The following is an 18,181-nucleotide window of genomic DNA, read 5'->3' as shown; positions in this document are numbered from 1 at the left end:
ACAGGGAGAGGAACCCTGTATAGTTAAACTGAGCTGGAATCTTAACATTTAGCATTTTTATTTGGGAGTGTAGTTTCTTTCAGTTTCTGTTTCCATTTTCCGAATTTCCCACGGCCTGGACAGCAGTGGGGATGGGGGGGTAATAGCAGTGCCAGGCAGAGAGAACCCGCCAGAATCACTGTCAGAAGGTGTGCAACAAGCTCTGTAGCAGTTTCACTCTTGTACTACCTACCTTGATGGTGAGGAAGACTCCTTAAGCTGGCACGTGCTTTAAGGATAAGTATGGCAGCCCCTTACCAGGTATGGATCTATCTTCATCCAGGTGTGAGGCTGTATATACTGCATTGTCTGCTGTTAGAGCTGGCTCACATCGGTAGTCCTAATTCATGACTTTTGTGTTGCGGTCAACTAGATAAATGTCACATGTCTTGGCAGGAGATGATGAATACTCTGTGCTGTCGCCTCTTTGGAAGTATTGGCTAACCCTGTCAGTCTGTACCTGGGCTATTTGATGGAGCTGGTCTGTAGCAGTACAAGACTTGCATAGGTCTTTGTAGTGGAACTATCAAATTAAGCATTTAAATTTGACAGCTTTTAATATCTAAGCTTCTTAGGAGGCTCTTTACTGTTGACTGCCCTTTAATAAATATTCTGCACTTATATTGGCTCTTTCATCAAAAATATTGATGTAGTTTATGGTGTTGTTTACTGTTTCTTTTCTGTAACTAAAAATAGGAGACAATCACTGTTATGGTGCTAGCTGAAACAAGTGTTTTCTGTGTGGTACACGTTGCTAATGCTACTGATGTTAATTTATAAGTAACAGAGATAAACTTGTGCTGAAGTGAGACAGGTAGCTTGGCTTCTCATAAATGTTTTTTCTTGAAGGATAACAAGCAGATAGGAATGGTTTCATTAGTCTTGTTTGTTGCCGTCTGGATTATCTACACAGTAAAAGAGAACATCTCCCATACTGGTTTATTGGGTTGCCTGGTGTATTGCAACAACAAATTGTCAGCAGCCGGAATGGGCCATTCTTATTCTCTTGTGTTGAACTCTACTCAAAACCTTCTCCCCACGTACCAGAATGACTGTCAGTTTTGTGAGGAACGTAATTCCTACATTTTCATAGAAGATACCTTATTCATTTCAGAGTTTCTGTTCAAAGTCAGTGTTTGACTCTTTCAGATCTTGCTCAGTCTATAACTGTATGAATGACACATTTTGGGGACATGCTCTGCAGAAAGGACACAATTGAGATGAGACTATCAGGCAAATGGCTATTTAAAACAAGCAAAAATTCGTATTATTGAATAAGTGATCTGTACTGTGAAATGTTTGCTAGAAAATCAGCACCTCATCCTGGTATGAAACAGGGTAGTTACAGTAAAAGGAATGTTTGAAGGAACTGATATACAGAATGGTCTGGAAGCACTGAATAATTCATTTATTAACATTGTTGATTGAGATATGTGAAAGCAAGTTGTCACTTTGAAAGTAATGTCAGGAGAATATAACCCAGCGAAGTAGACTTGAATGTAGGGAAGAAAGTTTCTTTTCCATGTTTGAGTCAATTATTCAGTATTTTAAAAAGAAGTGAGCAGAACCACAGTTAATAAAGCTTTTTTGATTGTGGTATCAAATGTATCCTTGGTGAGATGGACTTCCCTTGGCTCTAAGGTACTGAGAGCATGACGTTTTAGGGCTATTCAAGAACTATAGCTTGGAAAAAAGAGAACTGCAGTCACCTTGTTTTAGTTTAAATAGCAGTCTGGGTGTGTTCCTCTGTGAAGTGAGGTTGAGATTTTTATGGCTTTGAAATGACAGTAGAAGATATGAAGTACTGGTTCTAAATTGTGAATTTTTTGGAACGTTTGTTAGTGTGGACTGTCTGGCTCTGGCTTTGCTGGAGCATTGGCTGATTTTCTCATTTCCTGATTCAGAACTGCATCTAAAAATATGTCATTTCCTAATATTGATTTCCTTTAAGCAGCAGTAATAGCATGTGTGAGGATGTTATGTCTGTGTTGGGCAGGGAGAAGTTGCCCAGGGTCATGGATAGCAGTGAGGCACTCACGGGATGCTCCCTGCCTGCACACGCTCTGCAGCATCAAAACAGGCTGAGGCCTCTCCATGGTCGCACATATGGATTTCGCTGTTGAGTTCGTAGGTTGCTGTTCAGCTGTATTCTTCACATTTGTTTTTCCCTTTCAGAGATCTGTGGGATCCTGGAGATGCAAGGAACAGCAAATAGGAACCATCAGCATTTTGTTCAGTGAAACCACCAACTTACGCTGATGGTGTCCATAGGAATGGCGTCATTTCTGACAGCAGTTCCTTTTTAGTGAAGATGGCCAAGGAGATTTTTCAAATGGAGGTAAATGCGTTTAGCTTCTGCCTAATTTGGCTGGCATTGATACCCTCCTCATAAGTAGCCCTTTAAAATATGTCTCTAGCATATAAAGTAGAACAAGATTGAAAATGTTCTGGCAACAACTCATGCCTGTAACACCAGAGGTTGTTTGCTCAGCAGTACGTGCATTGGTCAAAGGTCCGAGGGAAAGGCATATTTGTTCTGGAAGTGCTTGGAGGTGGCAGCCAGTTGTTGCTGGTAGCAAGCATGTGATCCAGTGTGTAATTGATTTATCTGGGTCCCTCTGTTCTCATAGTTCTTTCCACATGATGTGTGTAAGGGAATCACAAAGGCTGGTCAACCTGTCACTGGTGCTGCTGAAACCACATGGTGGTTCGATCTGCTGTACTTGGCTGTGACCAGCAGTGCGTATGAGAACAGAGCATGGCTCAGGTGTGATTGCTTAGTGTGAAGCAAGCCCTAAGTGAGAAACACATTGCTTTCTTGGCTGTACTGTGTTTTCCCTATTTCATACACAACCAACAGCTATAGCAGCTACTAAGAACATGCGTAAGACCTATAAATTTTTCATGTAGTTGAAGAGTTGGTTTTTTTCTTACTCACACTGTGTACTTGATGCCAGGTCAAATCCAGTCCCAGCTGAAGTGCTAGTTGCGCTACCTGCTGCCTGCAGGAAAACAAAGTGCTAAAGGCTCCTGAAAGAAATAATTACAGGTTTTGCACCAGTACGAACATAGGGAGTGGTGGGAGATGGAAAAAACGTGTGTGAGGGGAGGGACGTGTGCCTGCTGGGTGCATGCCAGGCTGCAGAGAACACAGGGGGCTTTCTTGGCATGGCTCGGGTGTGAGCTATGCTGCAAACAGAAAATCTTGTTCTTGGCTTTTGCAAGCTATTGGGAATCTCACAGTTTGTATGCTCCTACCCGTAGTAAAATGTAACGTCCTCTGCAGGTCTGTGTAGGGAGAAGTTTGCTGTGTATCTGATTGGCGTTTCAATGTATGTCATTAACATTAGAGAAGGCACTGTGAGAGCCCCTGTGACTGTTGGGGCATTTCCTTGGTTCTACACATCACCCTGTTGGAGTGACATTCTTCAAAGTGCTGTGAAAGTTTGTGCTTCCAGTTAACTCTGGGAGTATTGTCAGTACGTGTACCTAGGGCCGCATCTGCTTTTGTGATCAAGTTCTTGGCTTGAAGAAAAGCCTTGCAAAGCCGTTGATGCTGTTGCATGCATTTAACACAGGGCCATGATGGTTCTAAGACTGAAGGAGTGAATTCAAACCTGTGTGTTAGTATGCAGTGACTAACCATGCTCTGGCAAGAAGGTTGGCTCCATGCAGCCTCCTGTCCTGGGCTTATATGGATGAGCTGCTGTGTGTCGTTGGAATGGGGTGTCTTGTTCTGCCTTGTTTCTCCCTGTAGCTTAGAGGGAGCAGGAGAAGGTGGTGGGTCAGGAGGAGGGGGAGCAGCGAGTTTCTCGGAGCAGTTGGGCTGCTGCAGGAGATGGCTCTGGTTAGTACAGGGGTGGCTGTTCCTCCAGTAGGGGTGACAAAGCGTCTGTCCTTTGTGCTGAGCTTTTTTGAGGTCTTGTATGAAAATGATGTACTTCACCCACTGAAAGAAAAAGAGGAATGACATCTCAACCTGTTCTGTGCTGCATTAAAACTCCTGCAGGTTTTTTTATAATGGCTCTGGCATGCTCGTGAACAGCATGTGCCCGTTCTGGTTGTTAGTCCAGCAAGCACTGCCTTCACACACTGCCTGCAATGCTGCTCTGCCAAGGTGCTCCTTGGAAAAAGAACTCTGAGCAGCTGCTTCTGTACTTCAATCAATTCAGTGATTGTTGTCTAAAACATGGACCTGGATTCCCTTCATTTTTTTGAGTCCAAATGGAGCTGGCATGTATTGCTCTGCAAGTAAGATGACATTTAAGGCTGTATTCTGAAATTGTGTATTACGGAAGACAGCAGTTCCTTACCTGTTGGTCAGCGGAGCCTGCTCCCAGTTACAGCAAGAGAATGCTGGACAAAATGGGAAGCTGTATTTTGAAATAGGACTTTGGAAAAATGCTTTCTGTCAGTGAAAATGAGATCTGCAAAACCCATTTCAAATCCACACAGACTGAGCTCTTGGCTGTGTGGGGAGAGCATTGGAAAGTGTTTGCTTTTCCATGTGACTTTCAGAAAGTCAATAATTAGTGGCCTTTGCAGAACAACAGGTAGCTTTGTAGTTCATTTTGCTTTGTAGCTTGTTCTGGCCCTTATGCTGCTTTTGGCTGCTTTTCCCAGCCCCTATCGTAATCTGCTTCCTGAAAAAGGCTGAGCTAATAAAATGAAAATCACACTCCTTTAAATGCCAGGCCTCCGGGCAACAGAGATTAATGGTGTACTTGGCCGTGGCTCTGCGATGGTAGTAGGAAAATGTAGCAGTGCAGTAGCAGATTAGGAGAATCATCCGTCACTTAAAATAGCTGTTCATAACAGCCTGGAAACAGCGGGTATCTGCAAAAAGCACTGTGAACAATTTCCCCACTGACATCGTTGCTGGCTGTGTTTTTCTGGGAGTGGCTGCTTTCTCAGAAGCCCTTTCCCTTGGTTGAGCTCCAGTTCCCATTACTGCCTGAGAAGGAAGGGCTCTGTGCTAGGATGTCTGTGGTGCTCCTGTCCTTGTGCTGGCTCTGGTTGTGATGGAGTTCAGCAGCGGCCTATACCGTGCTGTGCTCTGCTCTTGTAGTTGGAACAGCCTTGGTACCTCCCCAGCATTTGTCTATGGATAAGCAGTGCTGGCACAGCATGAAGACTCTCCAAACCCCAAACCCAGCATGCTGGGAGTGGGCAGGAGAGGGGAGGGGACATGGCCAGGGCAGCTGGTCTAAGGTGACCAAAGGGATGTTCTGTGTCACAGCAATACAAGCTGGGAAAGGGGAAGGAAAAGTTCCTGTTAAGAACATGTCCATTTTCCCAAACAACTGCTGAGCTTATTGAGGTCTTGCTTCCCAAGGTGTGGCTGAACATCACTTGATAATGGGAAGCAGAGAATACTTGTTTTCTCTCTTTTTGCTCCCATATGGGCTTTGCTTGTTTTTCCTTTCTTTTCCCTTTTATTATCTCCATTTGTGAACTTTTTTCTTCCCGTCATATTTTCATACTCATCAGAGGGGCGTGAGGGAGAGGCCTGGTGGAGTTCAGTTGGTTGTTGTGAAACCACCACACCTGTCCCTGCTTCTATTGCTAGAAGCCAGATCATTGCATAGCAGAGGTGGTACTGCTTGGGATTAAAAACAGTCAATCCCATTAACCAACATCACTTATGTTGAGGTACCTTATGGTTTGATGTTCCTATCCTAAATTTTGGATACTTGACACACTTGTCCCCTAATGAGGAGGTTCTTCCATGACCACAGTTTGTTGAGGGAGGGCAGAAGCCTCCTGGGGACACCCTGCTCCTCTAGAGTAGCTGCCCGCTGTTTCTGCCTTGAGAGTAGAGCAAAGCTGAAGAGGTGGTGTGGGGGATAGTGCTGGTGGGCAAAGCTGGGCAAAGCTGCACAGGTGGCTGAAGGTCCATCCTTGTGGAGGGCTCTGGGCAGATGTCTGCAGGGAGACCAGCTGATTCTACTGGGAGCTGCTGGACACACAGTGTGTGTCTGGGCGCTGTGACTGGTGACTTGTTAGTATAAACGTAATCAGTTGGTGGTTCTTAGTTTTATTTCTTCATCTATAGAATGGAATGCTCTGAGGCAGTGCAGGAGGAAGGGATTTGGGGAGTCTCTCTGTCTAGCCAGGAGTGGGAGAAGTTGCACCGCATTTAGCATCATCGCTTCCCAGCTTTGCCCCCCTTGTGCTGATGGAGTCTTCCTGAAAACACAGTGAAGTGCAAAGTGTGCAGTGGCACCATTGTTCCTGAGAATAGCAACATTAAATTGGACATTTGTGCTCAATGAAGGTTGCAAAATTGGAAATTACGTACACCACTGACTATTTTATTCTGCCTATTTGTGGAAATGGCTAATGGTTGGTTACCCAGGAAACGCTTCCAGTGATTTCTACTCTAGTCTGTTAAAGCACAGGGCTGGCGCTAGTAATGTGTTGCTGTTACTTTTAAGGAAAAGATGGCAAAGGCTGGTGCCTCCTTTGGGGTAGAAGATACTGTAGGGAAGAAAGGAATTCAAGGAATGAAGACGTACTGTCTGAGCTCAGTGCAGACCTCGGTATTTTTGTATTTGTATAAATCACAGTGTAGCTTACTCAATGGAAGCCTCTTTGATGAACAAGAGTTTCCTGCCAAAAATGTTTAAGATGTTCTCCCACCTCTAAACTTATCTTTCAAGTTAGTGTCTGTTCCTGAGATACTGCAATGAACTGCTGACAACTGTTCTTCTTTGAAGTATGTTGTGGAAACTGTATGTTGTCCTCAGAAAGATCCAGGCTGTGAGTGAGGAAAGGAATTCACCATGGAGTGAGAGGAACACTTGCAGGAGCTTGGAGGTTTTGTTTCTGATGCACTTGTCTCATCTAACTGCAGCTTTCTTGTTGGAAGCATCCAGGGAGTTCTGTGGGCAGTACTGAAGGGGTTCAGGTGGCTGTGAGCAGAACCTCTCTTAGTTACCACTGTCATTTTCATTCCCTGGATGTTCCAGTCACCGGTGAGAGCAGAGAGCACCTCAGAGCTGTACCCTGCTGCTTCATATTCTTTGGTGCTTGTTGAAATGAAAGGCTGTTTCTGGTGTATTTTGCTTTGGATTCTATAACTCTGTTGGGCTAATTTCAGTTAGGAGACAGTCTTTCTTCTTGCTGTTATCTGACTTGTGGAGTGCTTGCTGAGCACTGAGGCCCCAGGGAGAGAGCTGCCACTGCCTTCTCCCTGCTTGGAGTTCTGTGGCTGCACAAAGCACACTTTGCACATATGGTTACCCAAAGGTCTGATCTGTCGTTGGTTAGGTCAGTAAGATGCTTTGATGCCTTTTCTGAGGCTGAAGTGGCACTTAGCACAACTGAAGAGATGAAGTTTTTGTTGGCTCGGCTGTTCTGTCAGACCCATGGCAGCAAGGTGCAGTGGGTGCTGGGGCCCAACCCCTCTCTAGATGCTGGGACCCTCTCCAAGAGGTAATTAAGATAAAGCAATAATTAATCTAATTCTAACCAGTAGAGCATCAGGACTGATGTATTTGCTCTGAGATTATAATTTTAGTTTAAAATTGGTAGGCATGTGTTTTAATAATGGAGTGTAATTGTACCAAGTTTTGAAGAAGCAGAAACAAAGATGTCTGAAAGTTAGAGGAAATCGACACCTCTGCTTTCTATAATTTCTGGTTGTCAGCATTAACAACAACAAACCTTGTGTAGTCTCTTTCTGTAGGGGATTACAGAGCTGAGGGGAAAATGCAGCTATTCCTACATTAGGAGCAGCTCAGAAGCCACTGCTTAACAAAAGAGTTAAGAGATGAGAGTTAAGTACACTACTGCCAAAATTAGAGAATGAAGCTGTTAGTGGCCTTTCTAAAAGCGTGGTTGTTTGGATTAAAGACTCTTGTGATAGCAGCTGTGTTTCTGAAAAAGAATCTTTGAAAAAGATGCCAGACATGTGTAGGGGGAAAAGTTCTGTAAACTGAAACCCACCCGAGCTGCCTGACCTGTTTTTATGTCTAACAGTCAAAAGCCAGTATTTTACCCGAAGTCTGCACTGTTTGGGGGGTTACCTTTGTGAGCACAAAGCATGGAAAGTTCTTGTCTATAGAAGTGGTGGTGAGATAACTGTTTCTCATCTGAATATGCTTTCTTAAGATACATTGATTTTGTGTCATTACCTTAGTGACACCGAGTGAATGTTTCCTTAATAGCAGAAATGGGTATGATTTTCAATGGTCAGGCTGGTGTATGTTAGATATAAATGAAAGTGAGTCATGATTTTAACGAAAAAAACAAACCAAACCCATTCTGTGGTACAGCAGTTTGCTTTGCTCCATGGCACTGACTAGTGCCTGCAAGCACAGCAAGGCTGTACCCACTGCATTGTACCCATCTACACACTGTTTTCTCAGTCTTGGTTTTCTTCAGCAGAATTTGTTGTTTCTCATTTCTTCTGCAAACCGTGGTGCCGTTATTGCGTACTGGTTTCAGTTAGGAAGTTGAGGTGGCTGTGCTTTGCATATGTGAAACTCAAAAATATCTAACAAAAAAGATTGTTTTGACTGAGAAAATAAATATGTCTGTGGTTATTTTGTAATAATACTCATGGGATGTGGTGGCATAGGAGTGGTGCAAATGCAGAGTGAGTCTGAAAGCAGCTGTATTGACTGATGAAAATCCACCTTAAATGTTTGCACATCAAACCTCTAACAACATGATGAAAGCATCTCCTGACTGCTGCCTTCCTCTTTTCCAATACTGCCTCTGCGGATCCCTTGAGGTTATTTCTGTTTCCCTGTAGATTGCTGGTTGGAGCTCCTCGGGAAAAGGCCTTTCCATCCCAGCAAGCCAATAGAACAGGAGGGCTGTACAGCTGTGACATCACATCTTCAGATACGCGCTGCACACGTATTGTGTTTGATGAAGACAGTAAGTTCCTCAGCACTTTTGTTTAAGATTCTGCAGTTGTCTGATTTTTCTGATCTGATGTGGTCCTTTCCATTGACTGTATCACACAGTTGCTTCTGTGGATTGATCGTAACGTATTCGCACTGGAATGTGATAGTATGTGCAGACACTGCCATCTGTAGACTATCTCATGTACTGTATGAAGCTCTTAGAGAGATGAAAAGAAGTTAACTTCTTTATTTGAATCTCCATTGTGATGCTTTGCAGCTGACCCAAAGACGGAGAGCAAAGAAGACCAGTGGATGGGTGTAACTGTCCAAAGTCAGGGGCCAGGAGGAAACGTGGTGGTAAGTCTACAGGTCTAGCTTACCATAGACCCAAAACGCCTTTGTAGATGTGCTGAATGGTCTGTGTTTCTGTGCAGCTTCCTGAAAGGTAATTTCCATTGCTGTATTATTGTAATTTTTTTGGAATTAAGGACTGAAATGTCTGTTTAACCAAATAAAATTCTTGAGATTGTAGAAGTTTTAAATTATTTTTCTAACTCTGAGCTGGACTTTCTTTGTAATCTTGGACACAGGAAAGATCTTGGATATGGAACAGGTGATTTATTCTCAGGTTGTCTGCTCCTCTTTTATGATACACTGTTTCTTTAAACAACCACTTAGTGCACAAACAAGGAAAAATAGTTTGGTACGGCTTAAACAAGGAGCCCCCTGTCATCAGCCTGTTGCCCAGGATGATCAGCCTTACCTTAACTTTACTGAGGGCCATCAGCTGAATTGCTCCTATGTATTCATGAAGCTCTGGATGTTGCAGCTGGGATTTAAAAGCATGCTGCAGTGACAGCTTGTACTAATAATGATGATGCAAGCTATTCTTTCATACATTACTGAGAGAAAAAGCTTTTGAGGTATAGCAGATAATATTACTTTTGTAGCTTCATAGCTCTTTCTCAAATTCACCTTGCATGGTGCTGTGGGATACCAGCTACATCATAAAATGGGGGTGCAGTGATGCTTCTCCATCTGGTTATATTCTTGCAGCTTAATCTCACTTCTTCAAAGACAAGAGTAAAGCAACTTCAGGGTATATCTCTGGGTTATTTATGGCTATAGGGACAGTACTAGCTGCTCCAGTCTGACTCAGAACCCAAGGGAGGAAAAGTAGATGAAACCGGTCCTTGTTCAGTTAATTCCTCACCAGCTAGTGCCTTTTGCCTGTGATGCAGTTTATGTGCTTCTGAGATGGGCTGAAGCAGCCTGAAGGTCACAGTGCAGCTGAGCAGTGCATAGGACTTCTTAGCATAGCTTGGATTAGGGCAGTGCCCTAAGGGAGTATTGGCTATGTATCTGCTGAATGTTTTAGCCTTAGGAGGAGCCATGGAAGGGGAATTTTTTGGTCAGAGGAGAAACCTGTATTGCTTGAGCTTGTCCTGCACTTCCTTCATCTGAATCTGCAAAAAACACTGCTGTCAGAGGGGTTTGACTGTTCCACCTCTTTTTTTAGTGGTTTAGTGGTTACACAGCTTATCCTGGTGGCTCATCATCATTTGTATTTGATTGGAATTCTCTGCCAAGGTGAAAAGAACAGCTTATACTCTGTGCTGCTGCTTTTCTCCATCCCAGTGATGGTTATCCTCAAAATGAAATGCCCAGCATAACAAGCAGGAACAACAACTCTTTCCTCCCTTTCCCTCACTGGAAAAGCTTTCAGTCTCCTGCCTGTGCCTCTTTTCTGAAAGAGGTGACGTTGGAAAAGGTGGATGGTAGTTGAAGCAGCTCCTTGTGTCTTACACAAGCATGTAGATTATTTTATTTAACAGTTACAGCTGGAGGGGAAACACAACTAGTTTTTTTTTTTTTTTTTTTTTTTTAAACAATATATAGGGTTGTTGTCTGCTCTGCTTTTGAAAGAGAGGTTAGGTATCTATGAAAGCTTTAGGGCTAAAGCCCCTGAGTTCCAAAGTGAAGAGGGATTTAACCACTCTGCCTTCCCTGATCAGGAAGTTGATTGCTCTGACTTGGGTCTGTAGATACTTATAGGGAACTCTGGGCTCTCTCTGCACTGCAGCATAAATCCACAAGGAGAATTTTTGTAGCATGAAGTACTGCTTATGGAGACCAGCCTTCTTTGATAACTTCCATACAAGCACACAAAAATAATTACTTGCTGTCTTCTATCTTGCAGACATGTGCACATCGCTATGAGAAAAGGCAGTATGTAAACACAGTGCAGGAAACCCGGGATATCATTGGAAGGTGCTATGTGCTGAGCCAGGATCTCACTATTAAGGATGATATGGATAATGGAGTATGGAGTTTTTGTGATGGTCGCTTAAGAGGCCATGAGAAGTTTGGTTCCTGTCAGCAAGGTGTTGCTGCGACTTTTACTAGAGACTATCATTACGTTGTGTTTGGTGCCCCAGGCACTTACAATTGGAAAGGTATGACCTGACTTCCTTCCTGCTACATCTAGACTGACCCCTTTCCTGTTTCCTCTTAGATTTTTTGCAAATGTTTCATCCTAAGGTTCTTATTTGCCTTTTTGGGGGCTGGGAGGGGGCAATAAGCCTTAGAGGGTTCTTACAATTTTACCTGGTTTTCACTCCTCTATCAAAAATATTCACTGAAGGTCCTTTAAATATTTCTAAAGGATTACTTATGAATGGATAATGGAACTTGGCTTGTATGTACAGCAACTTTTTCCCTTATTAGTCTTATGGTAAGATTGAGTTCTTGCTTTGACATTTTGCAATTCAACAAGTTACTAAATTAATTACAAGTTATTTGCCCAATCTTTTCCTCCGAATTTGAGCACGTTAGATAGCTGCACTCAGGTTTTTTTTATCCTTCAGTATTCTCTTTATTCTTTTTCAATTCTGTAGAAAAGAGTGCTTCCCAAATTCGATACTGGAGGACTGCAGGAAAATAACTGTACAGAGCAAAGCTACCTATATTCCTATCTAAATCTGTAGATATTTACTCAAGTAAAATTCCATGAATAGTTAGACTAAGAGACAGGGACTCTGTATCATGTATAGGAAATAATCGAAAACTAAGGGGGAAGAACTTAAGATTTTTCTTTGTACGAAGCATCTAAGAGGCCAGCCCTGTCTTTTTTCTTATTCATTTTTCCCCTAGCGCTTAGTTATACCAACAGCTGTAAGTGCTTCCCTTCTTTAGAACACTGCTCCTTAAATCATTAAAGTTTCTCCCCTTGTACAACTGTGCCTGCTACAAGAACCACACCAAGTCTTTGAGTTTAGCTCTGGCACAAGATGTACCCGTGTGAAGGTTTAATCTTCCACATAGCTGTTCCTGTCAACACAGTCTGACCAGGTACTCCGTTTAGGGCTTTACCTTAATGCAGAGAAGTGCTCTGATAGTCTACCAGCCATAAGTTTTCCAGATCATTGCATGACATCTCCATGTACTAGAGAAGTTCTGTCACACAGGCTGATCTTAGAAATTTATGGCCTGTTAAAAGGCCGATGTGGTAGTCTATGTTTGTCCCATTTAAACAGCACTCACTCTCTCATTCATGGTCATTAGTACTAGCTGGGAACCATTTATCAATTATTTTTCTCCCTTACCATTCTCATTTGCTTTTATTTTATCATTTCACTTCTTCAGGGGTGGTTCGTGCAGAGCAAAAGAATCAGACATTTTATGATCTGGGTATCTTTGATGATGGGCCTTACGAAGTTGGTGATGAGAGCCTCCGAGATATGAATCTAGTTCCTGTTCCAGCTAACAGTTATTTAGGTAGGACAAAGTACATGTGGTAAAATCTCTTTAGGCTTCTTAAACATTTGTAATCTGGTCTGATGCAATAATATGGAATGGGAGAAGAAAGCTGTTCATGTGAGGACCCACATTTACGTGTAAGATGGTACTCTGCTGAGGTACCTAGAAGTGCTGCTAAAGGAATAAGATATTTAAGAATGATAATGAAGACCTACACGACCTCAGGGAGTGATTATAATCACTGTCTAATGGTGAGTACTGTGTTCAGGACTGTAATCCTTGGTCACAAGGTCACTGCTATGTGGTATCAAAAAGTCTACTAACATTTAAGTCCCCAAATTTAATTTTCTGGCCTGAGTGCTTTTTTTATTTTTTATTTTTTTAATTGAAGGTTTAAAAACCACAGTAGCCTTTTTACAGGCTTTTGAAATAATGTAACATGAGTAACATTAATGTTCTAAGTGTGTGTGTGTGTGTGTGTGCCTTGCAGAGGAGAGTCTCAAGCTTTGTGCAAACACAAAAGCAGAAATATGTCTATAGGATAATGAATATTCCTGTACACTCACAAGATAAATCGGTAAAGAGATCGGGTTACTCTTCATTTTTTAGAATGCCTTTAGTGCAATGTATAAAGAACGTTTCTGCTCTACTATACTATATATCGCTATACTAATCTGGTGCTTTTGGCTTAAGTAGCAGATACAATTTGGGTAACTCAAAGCTGGAATTTTTGTGTTAATGAGAAGTTGAACAAATAGGAAAGATGTTAACATGAACGTAAGCTGAGTAAAGAGCCAACTTGGAGCTGCGTATCTATTAGAAGAAATAAACTTGAGCTAAATGTGAGTAGTGGTTATGGGGTGTAAAAAAATTCTAAGAGATTATTTCAGAAAGGCAAACTGATGGTCTTTTCATGTGGCAGAGTAGTGCTGTAGTGGTGTCTTTTGCTGTAAACAGTTTACTGTGTGTCTGTCTTACTAAACTGAACTTGTGCACTTTCATAATAAATGCAGTGTTGCATTTATCTAAATATAAATGCTGCCTTTGATTTGTCATAATCAAAACTACTTGAGGGCAAGGCTGGCATTCCCTGTCATAGCTGTTCCCTATATGTAGACAGTAAATATATGTGGTTATAGCTGCTATGCTCAACTGTTTTGTCTTTTCAATCTTTCACTCATATGTTTACAGGTCTTCTGTTTTTGACAGCAGTGTCTGACACTCATCCAGATCAGTTTGTATACAAAACGTTGCCTCCCAGCATACAGGTGGACAAATCAGTGGATGTAATGATGAATAGCTACTTAGGTTTGTGACCACCTGAGGTGGCAGCATCTGGTCACACAGTCTTCAGACCTTTAACATGATATTCTCCTTTCCATCCTCATTATAAATACATCGCAAGTGAAAGCATGTGACAGCAGGGATTCAGATGAAGAGTAACCTGTAAAATAAGCTGGCTTCAGAGAAGCGCTGATTTGTGATACATTTCTCCAAACCCTCTCATCTCTCACACAAAGTGGACTCCTCTGCCTGATTTTTTTGAAACTGTCTCATTGTGAATTGCTGTAATTGAGAATTTCAGTAGTAGTGGTGAACTGTTTCAGAAGGGAGATTACTATATGCTGGCTGCAGTGTTCTTCCTTGCAGCGTGCATCATCTTTCTTTGAACTTCATTGGCTATGTTGTTATATGCATTATATTGTTTTTGTTCATTTTTAATGTACTTTTAAATCTACCAACTTTTATAAAAGTACTTGGGACAAAATTCATTTAGACGTGTCCTTTAGAGCTACATTAAATTAAAATTGCCAATTTCACCACTACTGGATAAAGTTATTCTCAAATACTGTATTACATCATTTGATGTAGAACGTTAAGCATGTACAGTACATCTTGCATGTTTGCAACAGAGCTTATTGACTTGTACATAGAAGTTTTGTAATGATTTTGCTGAAGGTGAGGTACTCAAGCTATATTCAAGTGGTAATGCTTAGTCTTTTCTAAGCTGATATGTTTTTAAAAAAATGACCTTGTATTTACTGTCTGCAGAATGGAGGGCTGGGTGAGCAGTGCAATAGTGTATTTTGTGGGGGAGATAACTTAAATGGAACATGTTGAAAGAGTGTAAACTTACAAACATGCATCCACCAGTTCAAAGAGAAACATAGAATTGCCAGTATATCATACTCTGTTTCAGAAAACTTCAATATGCCACTTTAATATAGTAGGGTAATTTACTTTTCCTGTTAGCCATCCAAGCACTAAGTTCTTGTTTCTTTCTCTGTTGAAGGTTTCTCTTTGGACTCTGGTAAGGGAATAGTCTCCCAAGATGAGATGACTTTTGTGTCTGGTGCACCAAGAGCCAACCATAGCGGAGCAGTTGTTTTACTGAAAAAAGAGAAAAATCAGAGAGCGCTTTCACTGGAGCACATGTTTGAAGGAGAAGGACTGGCCTCTTCTTTTGGTTATGATGTGGCTGTTGTGGATCTCAACAGTGATGGGTATGGCCTTGGTTAACTCATGCTGCCTATATAGGATAGCAGACTGACTCAGTCCTGCTTTGGTTTTTACGTTTGAAGTGTAAAGAACAATGTTACATGTTTTGCTGGAGGAAATGGTGAGTGTGTCAGAAAGTCACGTAGAACACAGTCTATGTTCTTAATTACAGAAATGAGTTGTACTGAAATTGATAAGACTGGTGTAAACAAAGAAGAAATAATTCTAAAGGAAGGTTCAAGAAGTTTCTTGTATGTGATGCAGGGAGTGTAATTGTCTTGCAGTCTTAGTGGATTTTCTGCCAGCTGTTTTTGCATGACTAGCTGAAAGTACTTTTCAATCACCTCTGTTCAGCGGTGGGTTGACTGATGACCTTCAGACTATAGTCTTTATCAGTTACTTTTCAGAGTTCTTCAGTACAAGCACTGTGATTTTTTAATTCCTCTTCTTTAAGATGGCAAGACATTGTTGTTGGAGCCCCGCAATACTTTGATAGAAGTGGAGATATCGGTGGTGCTGTGTACATCTACATTAACCAGCGAGGAAAATGGGAAGGAGTAAAACCGGTTCGCTTAAATGGGACCACTGACTCAATGTTTGGTCTCGCAGTTGAAAATGTTGGGGACATTAACCAGGATGGATATCCAGGTGAGTGAAAATGACTAACAGGAGAATGTGTGTGATTTTTGTGCTAATGCCACACTTCGAACAGTTGTCTTTATCACAACTGAAAGCTGCAGAAAGAATAAGAATTACTTATTTGTTGCAACTTATTTTCAACAGATATTGCAGTAGGAGCTCCATATGATGGTTTTGGCAAAGTATATATTTATCATGGATCCAAGAATGGAATAAATACAAAACCAGCACAGGTAATGATAACTTTTACTGCATATAATTACTCTTGCACAACATTAAGAGACTGATGGAGCTACCTATCTTTTGCCTTTCTGTTTCTGTAGTTGGGTAGTAGATATGCACAATTTACAGGAACCTTCAAAGACTGCACTGTTGACCAAAGAAATTAGGAGTTCTGTATTTTTTTAATGTGCATTTTTCTCCCTGGGACAGTCCATTGGCACCAATGATACAAAGAGAGGTAAAAGAATTTGTAGATGCAGCAGTTTTTCTTTTTAAGAAATTGGTTCAGATAAACTGCTCACATTACTGAAGAGTTTTCACTTTGGAAATAACTATACATATTTTTTTGTCTCCTTCTGAAGATACTGTTTTCTTCATTTTTATCTTCTGTGACTTCCTCCTTTCCTTTTTTTTCATATCAGTTAGCAAGGTGAGAAGGGAACTTAATTGTACTTTCTCTAGATACTGTTAGAATATTTGCTAGAATATGTTTTTAAGTTTCAAGCACTTATACAGCCTAAATACTACAAGTAAAGATCAAATGGGCAAAATTTCTATACAAAGGAAATGATTTTAAGACTTCAGTGTTGTTTATCTGAAGATTGAGGTTTTCTTTTTTGGTCCATAGGGCAATGATGTTCACTTGAGTATTTCACTTCTGAAGCTTTTCAGTGTCTGAATTCCCTCAATCTGTTTGCTCTTTAGATTCTTGATGGTGAAAAAACAGGCACCAATTTCTTTGGTTACTCAATTGCTGGAAACATGGACCTGGATAAAAATTCCTACCCTGATATTGCTGTTGGTTCCCTTTCAGATTCTGTATCTGTGTTCAGGTATTACATTACAGGACTGTAATTATACCAAGATTTTCAGTTTTCTAAAAACAAACTGCTTAGAAATAACAAAATAGATATTTGGCCTGGGGCATATTTTTCCTGTTAGATGTGGGGAATTCTGAGAAAAAATATCCATGAATTTGTTACTTTATTTCCTGTTACTTATTCAGAAGCTACCTTCCAATTACTGTGGGCTAAGAGGTGTGAGCAGTTGCAGTGGGATGCTGATGTGCTTTGCTGCTGTTGTGTAACAATAATCCTATTTTATTGACGATAGAACAAAATAAAGGAAAACCTCACTTCTATAGCTGAGACTCAAAAGTGCTGAGGCCGTGGCGGGTTCTATGGAACAGCACTGAAGAAGCGCTGCAGCCAGGATCCTGTTTGATTTCTGTAGCACAGGCCTTAATTAAGGATGTACCAGAATGACCTTGTGGTCCTTTACAGACCAGTTTTCTTTCAGTGTTACTGTTAAGCTGAGTTCACTAGTAATGAGCAGGAAGAGAGCTATTTCTTACCAGAGCAGTGAATCCTGTGTGAAGTTTGAGGCTTTGGTGGTGATTATCAGGTCTCAAAAAGGGAGGGGTGGAACTGCCAAACTGGTTATCCTAATTTTGGTGGTGAAAAGAAGTCTGCCCTTCAGGGAGAATTGCCTTTCCTACAGTCTTTTGATGATCCTGTCTCTAAGGTGTATGGAATCTGTGTGTGTAATTGGAATGCCTTTAAATATACTGAAACAGTGTATAACAAAAGCAGCCTGTATTGCTTGTGGAAGAAAATAAATGGATGCTTAATAGATTATCAAACGCTCTACTTAGTAAAAAAAAAGTTTTAATTATAAGGGCATTACAAAAAAACTTGTCAAAGTGAAAACTCAACCCTTGTGTTTATGAACAGCTGCCTTTTCTTACCCCCCTCCTCCCCCACCATCCAAAAAGGTAAAGAAAGAAAAAGTTGCAAGGCTAAATCATGATTGCAGTCTGCATGTAGAGGAGTCAGAATATAAGAGCATTGTTTGCCATAGCCATCCAGGCTCCACATTAAAGCTGTTCTGGACATTAATCTGAATGAACTTTAGTCCCTACAGTTGCTCACAAGGGCTGAATTACCATTGGTATGGGAACCATCACTTTGAATTTCCCGTGTGTGTATAAAATAACAACCATGACATTGCATTAGTGTGCCCTGCTCCCTCATTAGGCATTTCCTACTCACTGTTGTAGTCACTTATTCTGACTTGTTTAGCTTAGCTTTAAATTGTTTTGTTTCTTACTATTATGAAAGCCAAACCCTGTGTTTCTTGGGGTGTCTTTGCTGCAAATCAGTGCA

General features: G+C 41.4%; 1 protein-coding gene and 1 long non-coding RNA gene across 7 annotated transcripts in view; one reads left to right on the top strand and one right to left on the bottom strand.

Annotated features, from left to right (window-relative positions):
* The window catches only part of ITGA6 (integrin subunit alpha 6), a 36,991-nt gene that overhangs the window by 6,132 nt on the left and 12,678 nt on the right, over positions 1–18,181 (top strand). For 2 of the 3 annotated variants that reach the window (XM_015868494.2, XM_015868495.2), the window contains exons 2-9: positions 8,801–8,928; positions 9,175–9,254; positions 11,098–11,353; positions 12,543–12,674; positions 14,950–15,160; positions 15,610–15,803; positions 15,939–16,027; positions 16,722–16,849. In XM_015868494.2, coding sequence (XP_015723980.1) covers positions 8,801–8,928; positions 9,175–9,254; positions 11,098–11,353; positions 12,543–12,674; positions 14,950–15,160; positions 15,610–15,803; positions 15,939–16,027; positions 16,722–16,849 — 1,218 coding nt within the window. Of the gene's footprint in view, positions 1–2,214; positions 2,378–8,800; positions 8,929–9,174; positions 9,255–11,097; positions 11,354–12,542; positions 12,675–14,949; positions 15,161–15,609; positions 15,804–15,938; positions 16,028–16,721; positions 16,850–18,181 lie in introns of all 3 variants that reach the window. The other variant, XM_032445829.1, reaches the window with a different exon arrangement.
* The window catches only part of LOC107316713, a 27,388-nt gene continuing 10,631 nt past the window's right edge, over positions 1,425–18,181 (bottom strand). Inside the window, exons 3-5 of one of the 4 annotated variants that reach the window (XR_001556525.1) lie at positions 3,683–3,988; positions 2,978–3,041; positions 1,425–2,228 (exon numbers count right to left, since the gene is read on the bottom strand). This is a non-coding gene — a long non-coding RNA (uncharacterized LOC107316713). Of the gene's footprint in view, positions 2,229–2,977; positions 3,042–3,682; positions 3,989–9,240; positions 9,336–18,181 lie in introns of those variants that run through there. The other 3 variants (XR_004307941.1, XR_001556524.1, XR_004307942.1) reach the window with 3 other exon arrangements.

The sequence above is a fragment of the Coturnix japonica genome, chromosome 7, assembly GCF_001577835.2.
Source record: "Coturnix japonica isolate 7356 chromosome 7, Coturnix japonica 2.1, whole genome shotgun sequence".
In the NCBI taxonomy this organism is placed as follows: domain Eukaryota; kingdom Metazoa; phylum Chordata; class Aves; order Galliformes; family Phasianidae; genus Coturnix; species Coturnix japonica.
This window is presented reverse-complemented; position numbering and strand designations above follow the sequence as displayed.